The sequence below is a fragment of the Poeciliopsis prolifica genome, unplaced genomic scaffold, assembly GCF_027474105.1.
Source record: "Poeciliopsis prolifica strain line A6 unplaced genomic scaffold, Auburn_PproV2 SCAFFOLD050, whole genome shotgun sequence".
Lineage (NCBI taxonomy): Eukaryota > Metazoa > Chordata > Actinopteri > Cyprinodontiformes > Poeciliidae > Poeciliopsis > Poeciliopsis prolifica.
This window is the reverse complement of record NW_026562425.1, coordinates 774397-788882: the sequence shown is the minus strand read 5'-3', so window position 1 is coordinate 788882 and position 14486 is coordinate 774397. Positions and strand designations below refer to the sequence as shown.

At 35.1% G+C, this 14486-nt stretch overlaps 1 protein-coding gene across 1 annotated transcript; it reads right to left on the bottom strand.

The window, feature by feature from the left end:
• Positions 1 to 8952: 8952 nt before the first annotated feature.
• rabggtb (Rab geranylgeranyltransferase subunit beta) lies at positions 8953 to 14256 on the bottom strand. The gene is made up of 9 exons (XM_055058409.1): positions 14160 to 14256; positions 13733 to 13840; positions 12732 to 12929; positions 12120 to 12225; positions 11676 to 11728; positions 11449 to 11559; positions 11162 to 11287; positions 10233 to 10382; positions 8953 to 9439 (listed from the first exon to the last, which is right to left on the bottom strand). The coding sequence occupies exons 1-9, from the start codon at positions 14163 to 14165 to the stop codon at positions 9299 to 9301; spliced, it is 999 nt and encodes a 332-aa protein (XP_054914384.1). The 5' UTR covers positions 14166 to 14256; the 3' UTR covers positions 8953 to 9298.
• Positions 14257 to 14486: the final 230 nt, after the last annotated feature.

The following is a 14486-nucleotide window of genomic DNA, read 5'->3' as shown; positions in this document are numbered from 1 at the left end:
AAATGGAATACTATGACTTGTTTTGCAGTTTCTGTTATAAACAGGTAAAATAGATGTTTTGATTAATGTTTGCTTTGTTTTGTTTTTGTGTGATTTTATGCTGTTTGTCAACATCAAACTAATAATCTTGCTTTAAAATACATATAAAATACAAAACAGCACTGTGGTCCATCTAACACTGAGTTGAAATATTGCATTGCACTGCATTATGTAAATTTGATCCTATAAAGACATTTAAATTATCCTGCAGCAGTGACATTTTGAAGATGAATTACTCTGAGGTTCATATTGGAAGTGGAGTTGGATTATTGCACCGCACAACAAAGTTTCACTGCGTAACACAACATTTCCATCGACTGCAAAGTGCAGAATGAGTAAAAAGGCTGCAGGAACACAAACAGTTGAGAAGGTTGTTGAAATAACCAATCACTGTTCAATACAAATATTACAGCAGTGGAGAAGATGTTTTTGAGTTGACTTTTTTGGAATTTGATCCAGATGAATTGTTAACCAGAAATGCTAAAATAAATAATCCTTGATTAAATTTGATAATTTGAAAATGATAACCAACTATAAGGTTAACTTTTCCTTAATAACATGATATAAAATAAAGAGAAATGTTCTTAAAAATATCTTGAAATGGTAAAAATTGTAAAGAATGGGAACTTTAATAATTTCACTCATTTCTGTCATCAGAAATTATCTTTCTTCTAAACATCAATTTATTAAAGTTTATTTTCTTCAAAATCACTGAGAAAGTGGATTCAGTTAAACTCTAAAATATTTTACTCTATTTAATTGAGCAGAAAGGATCTCCTGTAGCAGTCTGCGTTACAGACTATCTGAAGAAGCCTCTGACTGAAGACACAGGTGATATTTTTTTCTGCATAATGTTTTCATTAAACTTTTAGAGACTAAACAAATCATATTTTTGTATTTTATCTTGCTGGAAAATCCCATTGAGATACAATAACATATGTTATTCATAAACTAGAAGAACAAAACCAATAACTTAAAGAGGAAGAAGAAATCATAATAACCCAAAGAACTTTTTTAGGTAATATTCAGATCTAAGAACATTACAAACAAGCAGCTTTCACACACAAATGGACAAGAGAGAAAAAAATCTAGAATAGAATATAATTTACATGTAAACATCAAGAAAGATGTTAAATCATAGAGTTTGCATGCAAACCAAAGAACAATTTTAAGATGTAATAATAGCAGTCTGCTAAATATGCTTTTCAAAGTAGCTTAAAATCACAAAATGAGGCCAATCAATCCAAGGTTCAGGAAACTGTTTCACAGGAGAATAAATTTAAGACGCATCAAAACACTGATGGATGCATAAAAAGCAACACAAACATCATCAACATGTAATCCAACTTACTGAGACGTTTCCTTTTTGCTTCATTGTGTTCAAGTTCAGAAAACTCAGGCTAAACAACTTTTTCACATCAGACACATGACTCTTCGAGGCACAAAAAAACTAATTTAACCTCCATTTTGTAAAACATTTCGCATGAAGAAACGAAAGAACCAAAAGTCAAACAAAGCGGAAAGCAGTTTCAGTGATATCTTTGAATTTGAAAGTCTTTGTCTACCAAGGAGAGATAGACGTAGAAAACAAGACACAATGTTCAAAATCTCTCAGATGAGTTCAACTACTTACTCGCATGTCAATGTGACAAATATAACCAAAGTAGATAAAAACTCCAGATTTCAAATGAGTGTTTTCTTCGTTAAGCTTAAGAAATGTATCTGAATTATTCACTGTGTGAAAAAGCAATTTGTTCTTTATTAGTTCATAAATTTAAGCCGATCCTAAGCGTCTTTAAACGGGTTAGGATTGGTAAATTCATTCTACTTTTTATACAAAATCGTTCTTCGATAATCAGATTTTTAGTCTGGTAACTTCTGCCTATTTTCAGTTGTTTTATGACATCTTGTTCTATTTTAATTCAAATAATCTGCTGCTGATAAACTCAGTGTTTACACTCACACCTGAAAATGGCTGCAAACAAAGGCATTAATAATTTCTACTATAGAAATTTTGCTGTCATTTTTAAATGACGTTGTTCTATTTCTATTTTTAGTTACGTAAACATTTGTAAAAACAAACAGCTATTCATTTGTATTTTAAGTTTGTTAAAATTGTTTGCTTTAACATTTCAGTGACAACATGATGCATGCAGCTTTCTGCAGCAGAATCACAATTTAAACAGAGGAGAGATAAACAAAGCAAACAAGCTGTTTGTTTTTGTCAGAGATGATTCATCTCTGACAGTCGTCTCTCCCGCTACTGAGAAGAAGCAGAAATTAAAATCTAATCACCATGTGGCCTTTTGAACGCCGTGTCCTGATAATCTGCAAATGACTCGAATGCGACACACATCAACAACCGGATGACTGAGAGGGAATCAGTCTGAGGACGATCAGAGGCGACTGATTGAATCTCCACCTCTTCATCTGCTGCAGGTTCTCTCTATTTCTGCTCTCAATGGTTTTATTAATCAACTGTATGGGTGTAATAACTACTTTACACTTAAAAAACACAAAATATAACCAAGAATATTAGTTTAGTGGGTGCAAATATCTTAATACACTTGAAATAAGACAAAATTAATCTTTAAGTTGGAACAAAATATGGAGCTAAGTGGAAATCTTTGGTATTTTAAACAAGAAAATGACAATAACTCATATAAATAACAAAAGATTAACAAAGTCAGGCAAAATAAAATGTTTCCAATCAGTTTCTTTCATTAAAAAACTGCAGGTGAGTTTGACTCTGGGGAATTTTGCAACATGTTTGTTTTCCATTCAGTGGGTAGAGATCCAGAAATGTTACTCAAGTAATAAAATTACTCAAGTAAAAGTACAGCATAATAAAAACACTCCTAGAAGTAATTTAAAAAAAAAAAAAAGTTACTCAAGTTAAGTGTGTCTGTCCATTTAAGGGTTAACGTGAGGCGAATTGTGAAATAAATGTAAACAAAACAACCGTGTCTGATTTATTTGGGAACAGAAAGTCAGTCCTTGGTTTCAGATGGTGGTGGAGAATAGCAACAAGATGGTAATAACAACAATCTGTATGCAAAGGTTCCCACCGGCTGCATGTGTTGCTGTGGATGTTGGTTGTGCCTGTGGACTAATCCAGTAGTTTGTGCTGAGAGATAGAGGAAGGATGACAGGAGCTGGAGGAAGATAGGGAGGAGAATGCGCTGCTGCTTTCTATGCAAACAAACATGACTGAGAGTCGAGGGCTGTGATCCGTCCATCTGTCTCCCTGCTTCTTTTCCTCACACTTCTTCGTCCTCTTCATCTGTCTCTTCCGCACTAATGAGCGCCGGTGGGCTTTCTCGCAAGCCTAACAACCAGGAAGTTTTGTCTCAGCCCAGAAACGGATTACTGCTGCCTGTCAGCTAAATAAACACTGAGATTCAAACAGGACTCACATATGGAACAGGATTAGGGCCACTGAATGAAAAAGAAACCAGTTCTGACTTTAATCTTAGAATTTTGAGATTAAAGTCAGAATTCTGAGATCAAAGACTGAATTCTGAGATTAAAGACAGAATTCTCAGATTAAAATAAAACTCTGAGATCAAAGACGGAATTCTGAGATCAAAGACTGAATTCTGAGATTAAAGACAGAATTCTCAGATTAAAGTCAGCATTCTCAGATTAAAGACAGAATTCTCAGATTAAAGACAGAATTCTGAGATCAAAGACAGAATTCTGAGATTAAAGACAGAATTCTCAGATTAAAGACAGAATTCTGAGATTAAAGACAGAATTCTGAGATTAAAGATAGAATTCTCAGATTAAAGATAGAATTCTGAAATCAAAGACAGAATCCTGAGATTAAAGACAGAATTCTCAGATTAAAGTCAGAGTTCTGAGATTAAAGACAGAATTCTCAGATTAAAGTCAGAATTCTGAGATTAAAGTCAGAATTCTCAGATTAAAGTCAGAATTCTGAGATTAAAGTCAGAGTTCTGAGATTAAAGACAGAATTCTCAGATTAAAGTCAGAGTTCTGAGATTAAAGACAGAATTCTCAGATTAAAGTCAGAATTCTGAGATTAAAGTCAGAGTTCTGAGATTAAAGACAGAATTCTGAGATCAAAGACAGAATTCTCAGATTAAAGACAGAACTGGTTTATTTTTTATTCACTGGCCCTAATCTTATTCCATACTCACAGGTTCACTTTGCAGCAGGAAAATCCCATGTAGCAAGAGAAGCTACATACTTGCTAGTTGCAGCTAGCATAAAATACATGATTAGCATGCTAATTGTAGCTACTAACTGCTTCCAGCATGATTGAACATTGAACTTGAATTTGTTGTTGGTCCTCTGACATGCAGAGTTGGACAATAACTCGCTACATTTCCGTCAGTTTACTTCTAGGAGTATTTTCAAAACTTTTATTAGTTCAGAATTATGACTCGTGTCTCACATTGATGACGTAAAAGTCAGAAAGAACACGACATAGCCGTTAAAAACAGACAGGCATCCTATTTAATGTATATGAAAGTGACACAAATCAGATTTTCTTTTCCTTTTTGAGAGTAAAAAGATTGGATTGGATTGTTCAGTCTACCATGAAAAAAACTATTCTGGCGTTGCATGCTAGAGGTATTCTTCTCAAATTATTACGTTATGGATAAAACACTCTTTTATTCATTTATTTAATATATTTTATTAAGTGAATGTGGCTTTGGAGGTTTTGGAACGTCTGAGTTGGACTTTATGACAGAAGAGACACATTACACTGTCAAATGCAAACCAAAAACAAGAAAATCTTTTCCCATTTCCCACGTTATGGGAACATTACAGACTTCTCGCTGCCGTCCTATTAGTGATTGACGATAATGATTTTCGGTACAACTTGTGCTATCACTTCGTTATTTGTCTGGCATTATGAAGCCAACTGTTAGAGATTGTTCCTGGGAAAGTGTCATTTTCTTATCTCGCTGCACTGCAGGGGGCCGTCCTTGTCTCCATCACGAGGAGGAGAGAATTACCTGCCTCTAATTACTCAGCAAGAGCTGTGAAATAAAAACTGACGCATAAAACCAGCAGCAGTGGCATTTCCAGACTGCCAGACACTTTTCTGCATAAATAGATTCAATAATAAATAATTGTTTATTGCGACTGGCTTTACACCCAGCTACACTTTGTTTAAAAACACACATCATACAGTAGAAATCATTAAAATTATGAAAATATATGGCAGATTTTGCCTGCATATAAAGCAAATTTATTACGGTCAATACAAAATGTTGAGAAACATAATTTATATTAAACTATAAGATGTGAATTAGTGATATTTGTAAGAATGATTCAGTGCTTAACAGGCTGCTGTTTTCTGTTTCAATTTAAGTTTATCTAAGTTTTGTTTTTCTTTGCTCATATTGCCTGATGATATTGAAGCTTAGAAATAACTAAAGTTCTTACTGCAGGCTTAAACAAATCAAATAAGGGCAAAACCAAAACCAAGACAGTTTGTTATCCACACAGACTCCAAGTAGCCCAGTTTGTGCGATTTGCTCTGTGAATGCATTATTTATTGACAAAATAGCTTTGGATCATGTTTACACTTTTCTAAAAACTCAAAGACACGTTACAGGAATCAAGCAAAACTTAGATACATCTAGAAAATTTATTTAAAAAATATTATTTAATGTATTGAAGAAATTTGAATTCTGACTTTAATCTCAGAATTCTGATTTTTTTTCCCTCAAAATTCTGACATTAATCACAGAATTTTTAGTTTTTCCTCAGAATTTTGACATTTTTCTAAGAATTCAGACTTTAATCTCAGCATTCTGACAGTTTTGCTCAAAATTTTGACATCAATCTCAGAATCTTGATTTTAATATTTTTGGGAAGAAAAAGTCTGGATTCTTTTTCTGTTTCTTTTTTTAGTGGCCCCCCATCCTTTTCTGTATGCATGTCTTAGTTTTTTGTCTTTATAATATTTTATATTAATTTGTTATCCAAAACCCATGGATTGCACTTTCATTTATAATTATTTATAATTTCATTTAATTATAAACAAGAATCTTCTGTATAATTTAGAAAGTTTTCCGTGCTGCTATCGACCCGTTCAGTGTTTGGTTTTGGGATCTGAGCGGCAGAATGCAGAAACTCTCCCAGAGTATGACTGGGATCCCTCTGACAGGCTGCCACTGAGAACCGGACAGAAACTCCTCCATCATGCCGTTCCAACCCCACAGGGACAGTGACTCGCGCCGCGCAGCAGATGACTGACTGCCAGTCCGCGGGGCCCCAGGAGGCCCCCGAGAGCCACAGAGGAGTCGATGCATTCACACCACAGCCTGCTGCACTGATTCCTGCTGGCAGCCGAGACACGAGTCACAAATCACACGCCAGCAGATGGAGACGCAGCCATGGTGACTTCCTGCCAAATTACTACAGAAGAAACTAAAAAAATCTGCATATAAACTCTGCAAAAAAAATTCAGCAAGTATTTTTGGTCTAGTTTCTACACTGAAAAAAATCAACAGAGTTCAAACTTTTAGAAATTGAGTTAATTTGTTAGATTTAATCAAATTAAGTTTGTCAAACTTATTTAAGACATTTGCTATTTTTACTCGGATTAATTAGTTGTTTTCTTTTTTCAGTGTAGTTCAAATATTGTAATACATTTAAAATAAGATAACTTACAGATAACATTTCAGCAAGTTGAAAGTAAATTATTCCTTAATAGAGATGAAAAAGTTCCAATAGCAGATTATTTCAGTTTTAACAAGGAAACAATACTATATATTGTTATATATTGAATCTATTTTCATCTATATTAAGGAATCATTGATTGAGAATAAGCTGCTATATGTTGCTGAAAAGTTACTTGTAAGTTAGTTTTGTCTTATTTCAAAATAAGAAATTTGCACTAGAAAATAGGAAAAAATTACTTGGTAAGATTTTGTGTTTTTTCAGCTTCACTCTGTGGCTCAATAATGCCAAATACTACATATTAATTTAATATTAATATTATTTTCTTGGTTGATAAGCTACAATTTTAAAAACATTACTCTATTAAACAGATGAAATCTCCAGATTAAAGTCATTATTGCTTTATTGTGATATTTTTGTGCTGAGAGAAAAACAATAAATTTAATGGATGATTTAATAAAGTAACTAAAGGTCTGTTTAAAAGGGTGATGCTGCCATCTAGTGGCAATCAGCAGCTTCATGTTTCAGCATGAAGCTGCTGATGCAGGGTTTCTTTTCCACACTCAAAATTTCAAATATCTAATTTAGGGAGTTAATTTTCTGTTTTTGCAAACAAATAAAAACAGATTTATTTATTTTTTGTTTTTCCTTTTGTTACAGAACTCCTTCCAGAGAAAACAACAAACATTTTTGTTTGCTGTTCTTACAAGTTTTAGTTTCTTACTTAAGCAGGTTGATTATGATTTTAAAACAAATGGCGCACAATGACAAAATGTTTAAATGCTTTATAAAGTGTGACTGTAGGATCAACCAATCAAAATCAACTTTAAAATTTTTTAAAATATATATATAAAAGAACTAAAACTTATACAAAATGATTCGATTTCACAAATGAAAACTGCAAAATAAAAAAAAATTTTAATCTGTAGATTTTATTAAGTGACTATTTGAATTGTTTCAATTCAATCAGAGGTTTTATTCTTGTTTTTTTAAGAATTAAAAACAAAGATTAAAAATAGAGTGGAAATAGTTTGACGTTACTCAGAAATCAGTGTATACTTTATACATTTTTCTAAAATATTCTGTAAACTTAAAGATATTTTAAAGGCAACAAATGAAGAAGTGAGAAACAAAAATACCTTCTTAATTATTTTATCTTAATTTGTTAAAACATAGAAACCCTTCTCGTAAACAAACTATTTCTATAGTAATTTAGCAAATCATAATTTTTTGTTTGGATCCAAACATTAAAACACTGAAGTTTGTTCATAAAGCTTTATAACAAAACACACTAAGCAGTTATTTTCTGTCAGTGAAAGACGAGGAGATTTACGGATGTGGAGCGAAGCTGGAGAATCTGTTCAAGATGGAGTAAATATTTCCTGCAGAGCGACAGATTTCAATAAATAGTGCAGTTGGAATATTAAACATAACAATTACAGTTGAAATGAAAACTCCCCCGGTTGAAGCAGCTTCGCTCACATCGAGCTGATGGAGGCGCATAAACCAGCTTGCAGCTCCTGTGGCTCGTCTCCAGCTGAGTGGATCATTATCGCAGTGGTCTGGGAGTGCTAGAGAGCCATAAACACCCTCTTACTTTAAATAGGCCGTCACTGTTTCATTACTGACTGAGCACAACAAACTGAATTTTCTGACATTTTTTCTTTTCCTGTAAAGAAACTTTTGTTTTTTATGATAAAACTGGAAAATCTTTTTGGTTTAGGACTGATGAGGGCAGAAAATAGGGCTAAAACGATTAATCAATTATTTAAATGATCGATTGTTATTGAAATAATCAATTGTGATTAGTCTATCATTGAAACAATCAATTAATCATGACTGATTGAACTGACTAATCACAATAATTAATTGTTGGAATAATCAATTAATTGTGACTAAGCTATGATTTAAATAAACAATTAAGTGATTAATCATGACAAATAATGATTTATAACTATCATTTATAAAACGCTTAAATAAGAATTTTGCAGAATGCAGCAGTTCTACTATCTGATTAATCACCAGAACAATTGATTAATCAATAACTAAAATAATGCCCTCAAAATATGTCCACCATTAGCAAATTTTTACATTTCAGCCAAAAACTGCAAAGTATTTTATTGAGATTTTGTGTGTTAGATCGATACAAAGTAAGATAATTGTGAAACTGCAAAATATTTTTCACAAATAAAAACCTAAAAACAGCATCATAAATAAACTCTAGGCTGACAAAAGGATCAATACATCAACTTTGTATATTTTTAATTTATTTGTAAAAATGTAACATTTTCCTTCTACTTCACAACTATGGAGTACTTCCAGTGGATCCATCACAAAAATCCCAATAAACTACAGTGAAGGTTGTGGTTGCAATGTGAGGAAATGTGTAAAATTTCCAGGTTTTCCTCCTAAAACCGACTTGAGAAACGAAGGAATGTCATTTTCTGATGGATTCTTCCAAACAGATTGAAGAAAAGCAGTCCTCTATCCACATCCAGGGTGCAGCTGTAGTGGTTATAACTCAGGCTGGGGGGCGCTGTGAGGGGCGGAGCAGCGTTTCAGTTCGCCATGATGATGATGTGTTAGCTTAGGCGCGCTAGCTGAGGAGGTCAGGCTGCAGGCCGACCCTCTGCAGGACGTCTTCAGGCATACACAGGACGGGATTCACCGGCTTGATCGACTCGTCGCCGAGAAGCGAGAGGCCCGCCACACCGAACAGAGTGTGGAACGGATCCACCTGCAAGAGGAGGGGTCAAGAGGTCACACTGGTGCATAATGAAATCCTGGAGTACTGCTGCAGTTTTAAAAGTTTCAACTGATTTTGATGGTTTGAGGAAACATAAAATGCAGTTTTTTGGAGCGCAAAAATAAATCCATCCAAACTCTAAACAGCAGAATAACATCAAAAGGTTGTGATTAACATCATGTGGAGTTTAGGACCAGTTCTGAGTGCAGAGATGATCAGCAAATAACCCACAGATCAGCCCTAAACTGTATTTGTACTATACTTTACTACAAATAATCAAGCAAACACTGAATGAATGATAGGTTATTGCATTTTAGACAAAATATTCATTTTATTATTTAAAAATGAATTTAAATTATTTGTTTATTTGCATTTCAATGTATTTCTAATATTGCATAAAAAGATTTAGGTGATTAAATGAAAAAAATCTTCAAATTATGTCAATATCCTTATCCGATTAATCGATTATTTTGACGATTAATCATCAAATAATTTAATCAAATATGAAAATAATCACTAGTTGCAGTCCAAGTATTTAATAAAACTGAATTAATTCTGGTGGCTAGTTGCAGTTTATTCATGATTTAATAGGTGACATAAATCTTATAAAGTTAGTTTCACTTTTTTCAATTGAAAAACTGCATTTTGTGTTTATTCAGGTTATTTTATGTGACAACAAAGTAAAAAAAAATTAAAATAAACCTTTAAAATGTGCGGCATAAAGAAGGAAAATAACTTGAGAGAGCAAAGCTTCAGCAGGAAGTCGCAGCGTTTCTTTCCTCACCATGTCTCCGGGTCGGTCAGCGAATCCTCCCGTCTCCTCGTCCTGGCAGGCCAGAATGAAGCGCTGCAGCTTGGCTTTGTCGATCCAGTGAATCCTGCCGATGATTTTCAGAGACGCCAGGACCCACCAAGAGTAGCAAACGTCTGGAAGCTGAGAGAGACGGAGGTTTGTCTGCGACTCTGAACATCCAGCTGTGATCAAATCAAACGTCTGAACTGATCCTTCGTTACAGGAAATATCATTTTAGATCAACGCTCCTCTCGACTGATGCAGAAAAAAGACCATAAGGAGAGATAAGCTTCTTCAGCGGCTCCAATTTTGGCCCTTAAAGAGGGAAAAATATTTTGAAATTTGTTCATTTTAAACCTTTTTTTTTCTTTACTAATATGAACTGAGAATTTACTGAGAGATGTTGAGCTATAAATGTCAGTTTCTGAATCGCATTTATAAATCTAGAGTTTAGCAGCTTGTTGGAGTCGATTTGCTTGGTTACATCTCATTTGTTCAGTTCAGAAGTTTTTGTTAATTATTCCCACTAGTTTTAGACGTTTTGCAGCTGGGAGCATTTCTGCTCTTACGTTTTTACTTTCAGGCAGTTATAAGGTGTAACCATGGCAGCAATGTAGTATTTTTAAAACTGGAAGAAGCTGATTAGCATCTTGAATAATAAACTTTACTAACAAATAAACATATCTTGCCTGATATTAGAAAAAAAAAAAGAAGGAAGATATCAAACAATAGCGATAGTTTCACAGTTACATTGACTTTGTTATAATAATTTTCTTTTTATTTGATTCTGGATGCAAACTCAACAACCTTAGTAAACATTAAAGAACAACAGTAATCCCGTGTTTTAAATGCGTTCTGGAACATTTCAATGCAGCTTTCTTGCCTTACAAGCAGAGAAACTTCATGTGAAGTGCACAAACCTTCTCGGGTCGCCCGTTGAGGCCTCCGGACGGCAGCTGCCTCTCACAGAGCCACCAGCCCAGCAGGTCGGCGTTGAGCTGGTGCAGCTGACCGGTGAGCGACAGGAAACCGGTGCAGCAGTAAATCTGACGCACGGACACGGCTGAATTAATTCATTCTGCGACCAACAGCCCCTCTGATCTCATTCAAATGTTTACATTTTGATTTAAAGACGTTTGTTGGGATGTAAAGAGCCTGTTTGGTTTATAAAGAGTACAGTTTTTAAAATGTCCAGGTGTGAACTCACCTGGCCAGCGTGCGACTCTGAGCCCGGCCTGCAGCCGAAACCTCCGTCGAAATTCATGCAAGACAAGACAAACTCCACGGCTTTGTCAACGTTTATGGTGTCCATCTTTCCCTGAGCGAGGACGGACGAGGACAGAGACGGATCAGGACAAGCTAACGCTAACTAGCATGTTCACGTTAAGCTATTTTATCTTTAACAAACTTGTAGAGAAACAAAAACAAACATACCAGCAATGCCAGCGTAGCAACAGCACAGAAAGAAAACCGTGTGTCAATTTCTCCTGAAAAGACAGAAAACTCCAGTTAAAACAGACTCTTATAAATGTTGACACTAAAATCCATGTAATCAAAACTTTGGTACTTAATTTACTTAATTTTTTAATTCCAAGCTGTAAAGGCAACAACACGACAACTTTTTCAGTTATTATTTTGCTTATTTTTTTTCCCATAAAACAGAATAAAAACAAATACATAAACATTTTAAAACCAAAAAAACTCACACAAAACACATTTATTTGAAAATGAACAACAAAGCAGCAAAAGAAGCACTGAAGGAAATCCAGCAGTTCAGATTGTTCACTTTTCTAGATCAGAAGAGTTAAAGGTTTACAATTTATAAAGACTAAAATACAAACTGATCACGATCTGAGTAATAACTTATAGATTTGTTACCCCATTTGTCTCCTGCAAACGAGCCGTCCTCCTGCTGAAGCCCCTTAACATATTCAACCACTTTGTCCACATCGATGGCATCCAAACTGTCATACAGGCACAAGATCTGGACAGACAGAGGACAGTCGGTCTGAACCAGGGGCTACAAACGTTTTACAAAGAGGGTCGAAACTGGTCAATTTAAATTACTGGCAGGTCCCAAAATTTACTAAATTAAAAATTCACGAGTCAGTTTGTGATGTTTTTAGTTTTTCTAAACAATAAACCATTTTTTAGTAAATATGTAAAAGGATCTAAAATATAAAAAGGGCTTTGGACTGTTGCCTTAAACAAACAATTTCCAAATTCTTTGTTTGGCTCATTGATTGTTTTCCATTTTGTTGGTCAAAGGTTTACCGTTCTTGATTTGTGGTCAGGGGCAAAATAAAACCATTTTCAGGCGCCACAATTGGCCCCCGGACCACATTTTGGACACCTCTGATCTAAACCAAAAGACCAGATAAAACAGATTGAAATGGAAAATATCTTTACAAAAAATTATTACAAAAGGTCCAAACAGATCAGCAAATACGATTAAAGCTTCGGATGCAGTGAAAGTCCATCAGGATTCACCTGGACGGCGCTGAGGGTGTAGAGCAGGTGAGGGTCGTGTCCGATGCTGGCGCTGATGCCTCCACACTCGTGCTGACAGGCTTTGATGAAATCGATGATCTCCTGGCGGTTCATCCGCTGCAGCTGGCCCATCAGGTCCATCACCGTCAGCCCCCAGTAGATGCCGCTCATCCTCAGGTACTCGGACAGCGTGTACTCCTGGTTAGTTCAACACAGAGTGAGTTCAAATTAAACTTCCTTAAAATATCAGAAGACCATCTGATATGTGGTTATATAATGTGACTTTAACACTTTCTCATAAGAAGCCCTTGTTTTTTTCACCGGTTTTGGGCTAACCAATTAATCAACTTTATTTCTACAGCCAGTTTCTTTCAATAAAAAACTTATAACACAAACTGAAGGTGTGTGTCTGCTAAATTTTTGGTTAAATCATGTTTGTTTTTTCATTCAGCGGGCAGCAAATCCAGAAATTTTACTGAGGTAAGAGTAGAAATACTTCAGAATAAAATTACTCAAGTAAAAATAAAAAGTACACCATAGTAAAAATACTCCAGATAATTACTTAAGTAAATGTAATTGAGTTAATGTAACTAGTTACTACCCAAATCAAATCAATGTCCATCAAAATGTTGGTAAATGTTTCATTCATCATGGTTCAAAAGCAGCTCTAACCGGGTGGGTTTTAGCCTTGATTTAAAGGAACTCAGTGTTTCAGCAGTTCTGCAGTTTTCTTGCAGTTTGTTCCAGGTTTGTGATGCATAGAAGCTGAATGCTGCTTCATGTTTGGTTCTGGGGATAAAACACCATTGCTAGGAGATCTTCAGGGTAACAATTTAAACCTTTTTAAAGTTTGTCGGATCTTGGATGACATGAAAGTTGAAACTTTATTTGTTTACTGATAGAAACAATGAATCTAAACTTATATGAATGTGAGTGGGTGTGAAAACAGATCCAGTTTACACAGATGTGGGTTGGGTGGATGTAAACAAGGCTTTGCTCACATAGTCATCCTTCTTGGAGCCGTAGGCTGCGATGTAGTCTGCATGTTTGTCCAGCAGCAGAGAGCTGGGAGCCTCAGCTTTGATAATGACATCCTTCAGTTGAGCACTCTGACAGAAAGACACAAAACCAGACGGCTTCAACAACCCGCAGAGAGGCAACGGCAACACGAAACACGGCAACCTGAACCACCGGGGCTTCAATCCGGTCGTTTGTTCACGTTGTTTAATGCAGAAAAGCGAATGAATGTAAATATGAGGAGAATTGTTGACAAGCCGCTAAATGCTAACATTGATGCTAGCTGCTGTCACAAAGTAACGGTCAGGTTTACGGTAAGAGTTAAACAGGACAAGGACAAAATAACAGTCAATTTTTACTGTTATATTCCAAAACATAACATGAACATTAAAAAAACAAGCAGTCGATTACCATCATGGGACACTATTAGCTGTGTCGCATTATCCGGCTGCCTTTCGTCTTCTTCCTGGCAGTTGGCGAACCAATTCAAAAGGCGCGTGATCGCCACCTGTTGGATCCTATGAGAATGACAGAAAAAAATATATCTTCCAGTAAAGCTGCAGTATGTAACTTTTATTTTTTAAAAAAAAACATTCTAAATATTGTTGAACCAAGATGGAGAGGAATGTCATAGCGCCGGTTTGAGCCTGAGCAGAAAGAAATAAACAAAATCCAAATAAATATAACATTTTCAATTAACTACCTCACAGAAAACCTCAGGTTGTTTGGTTCAACTCG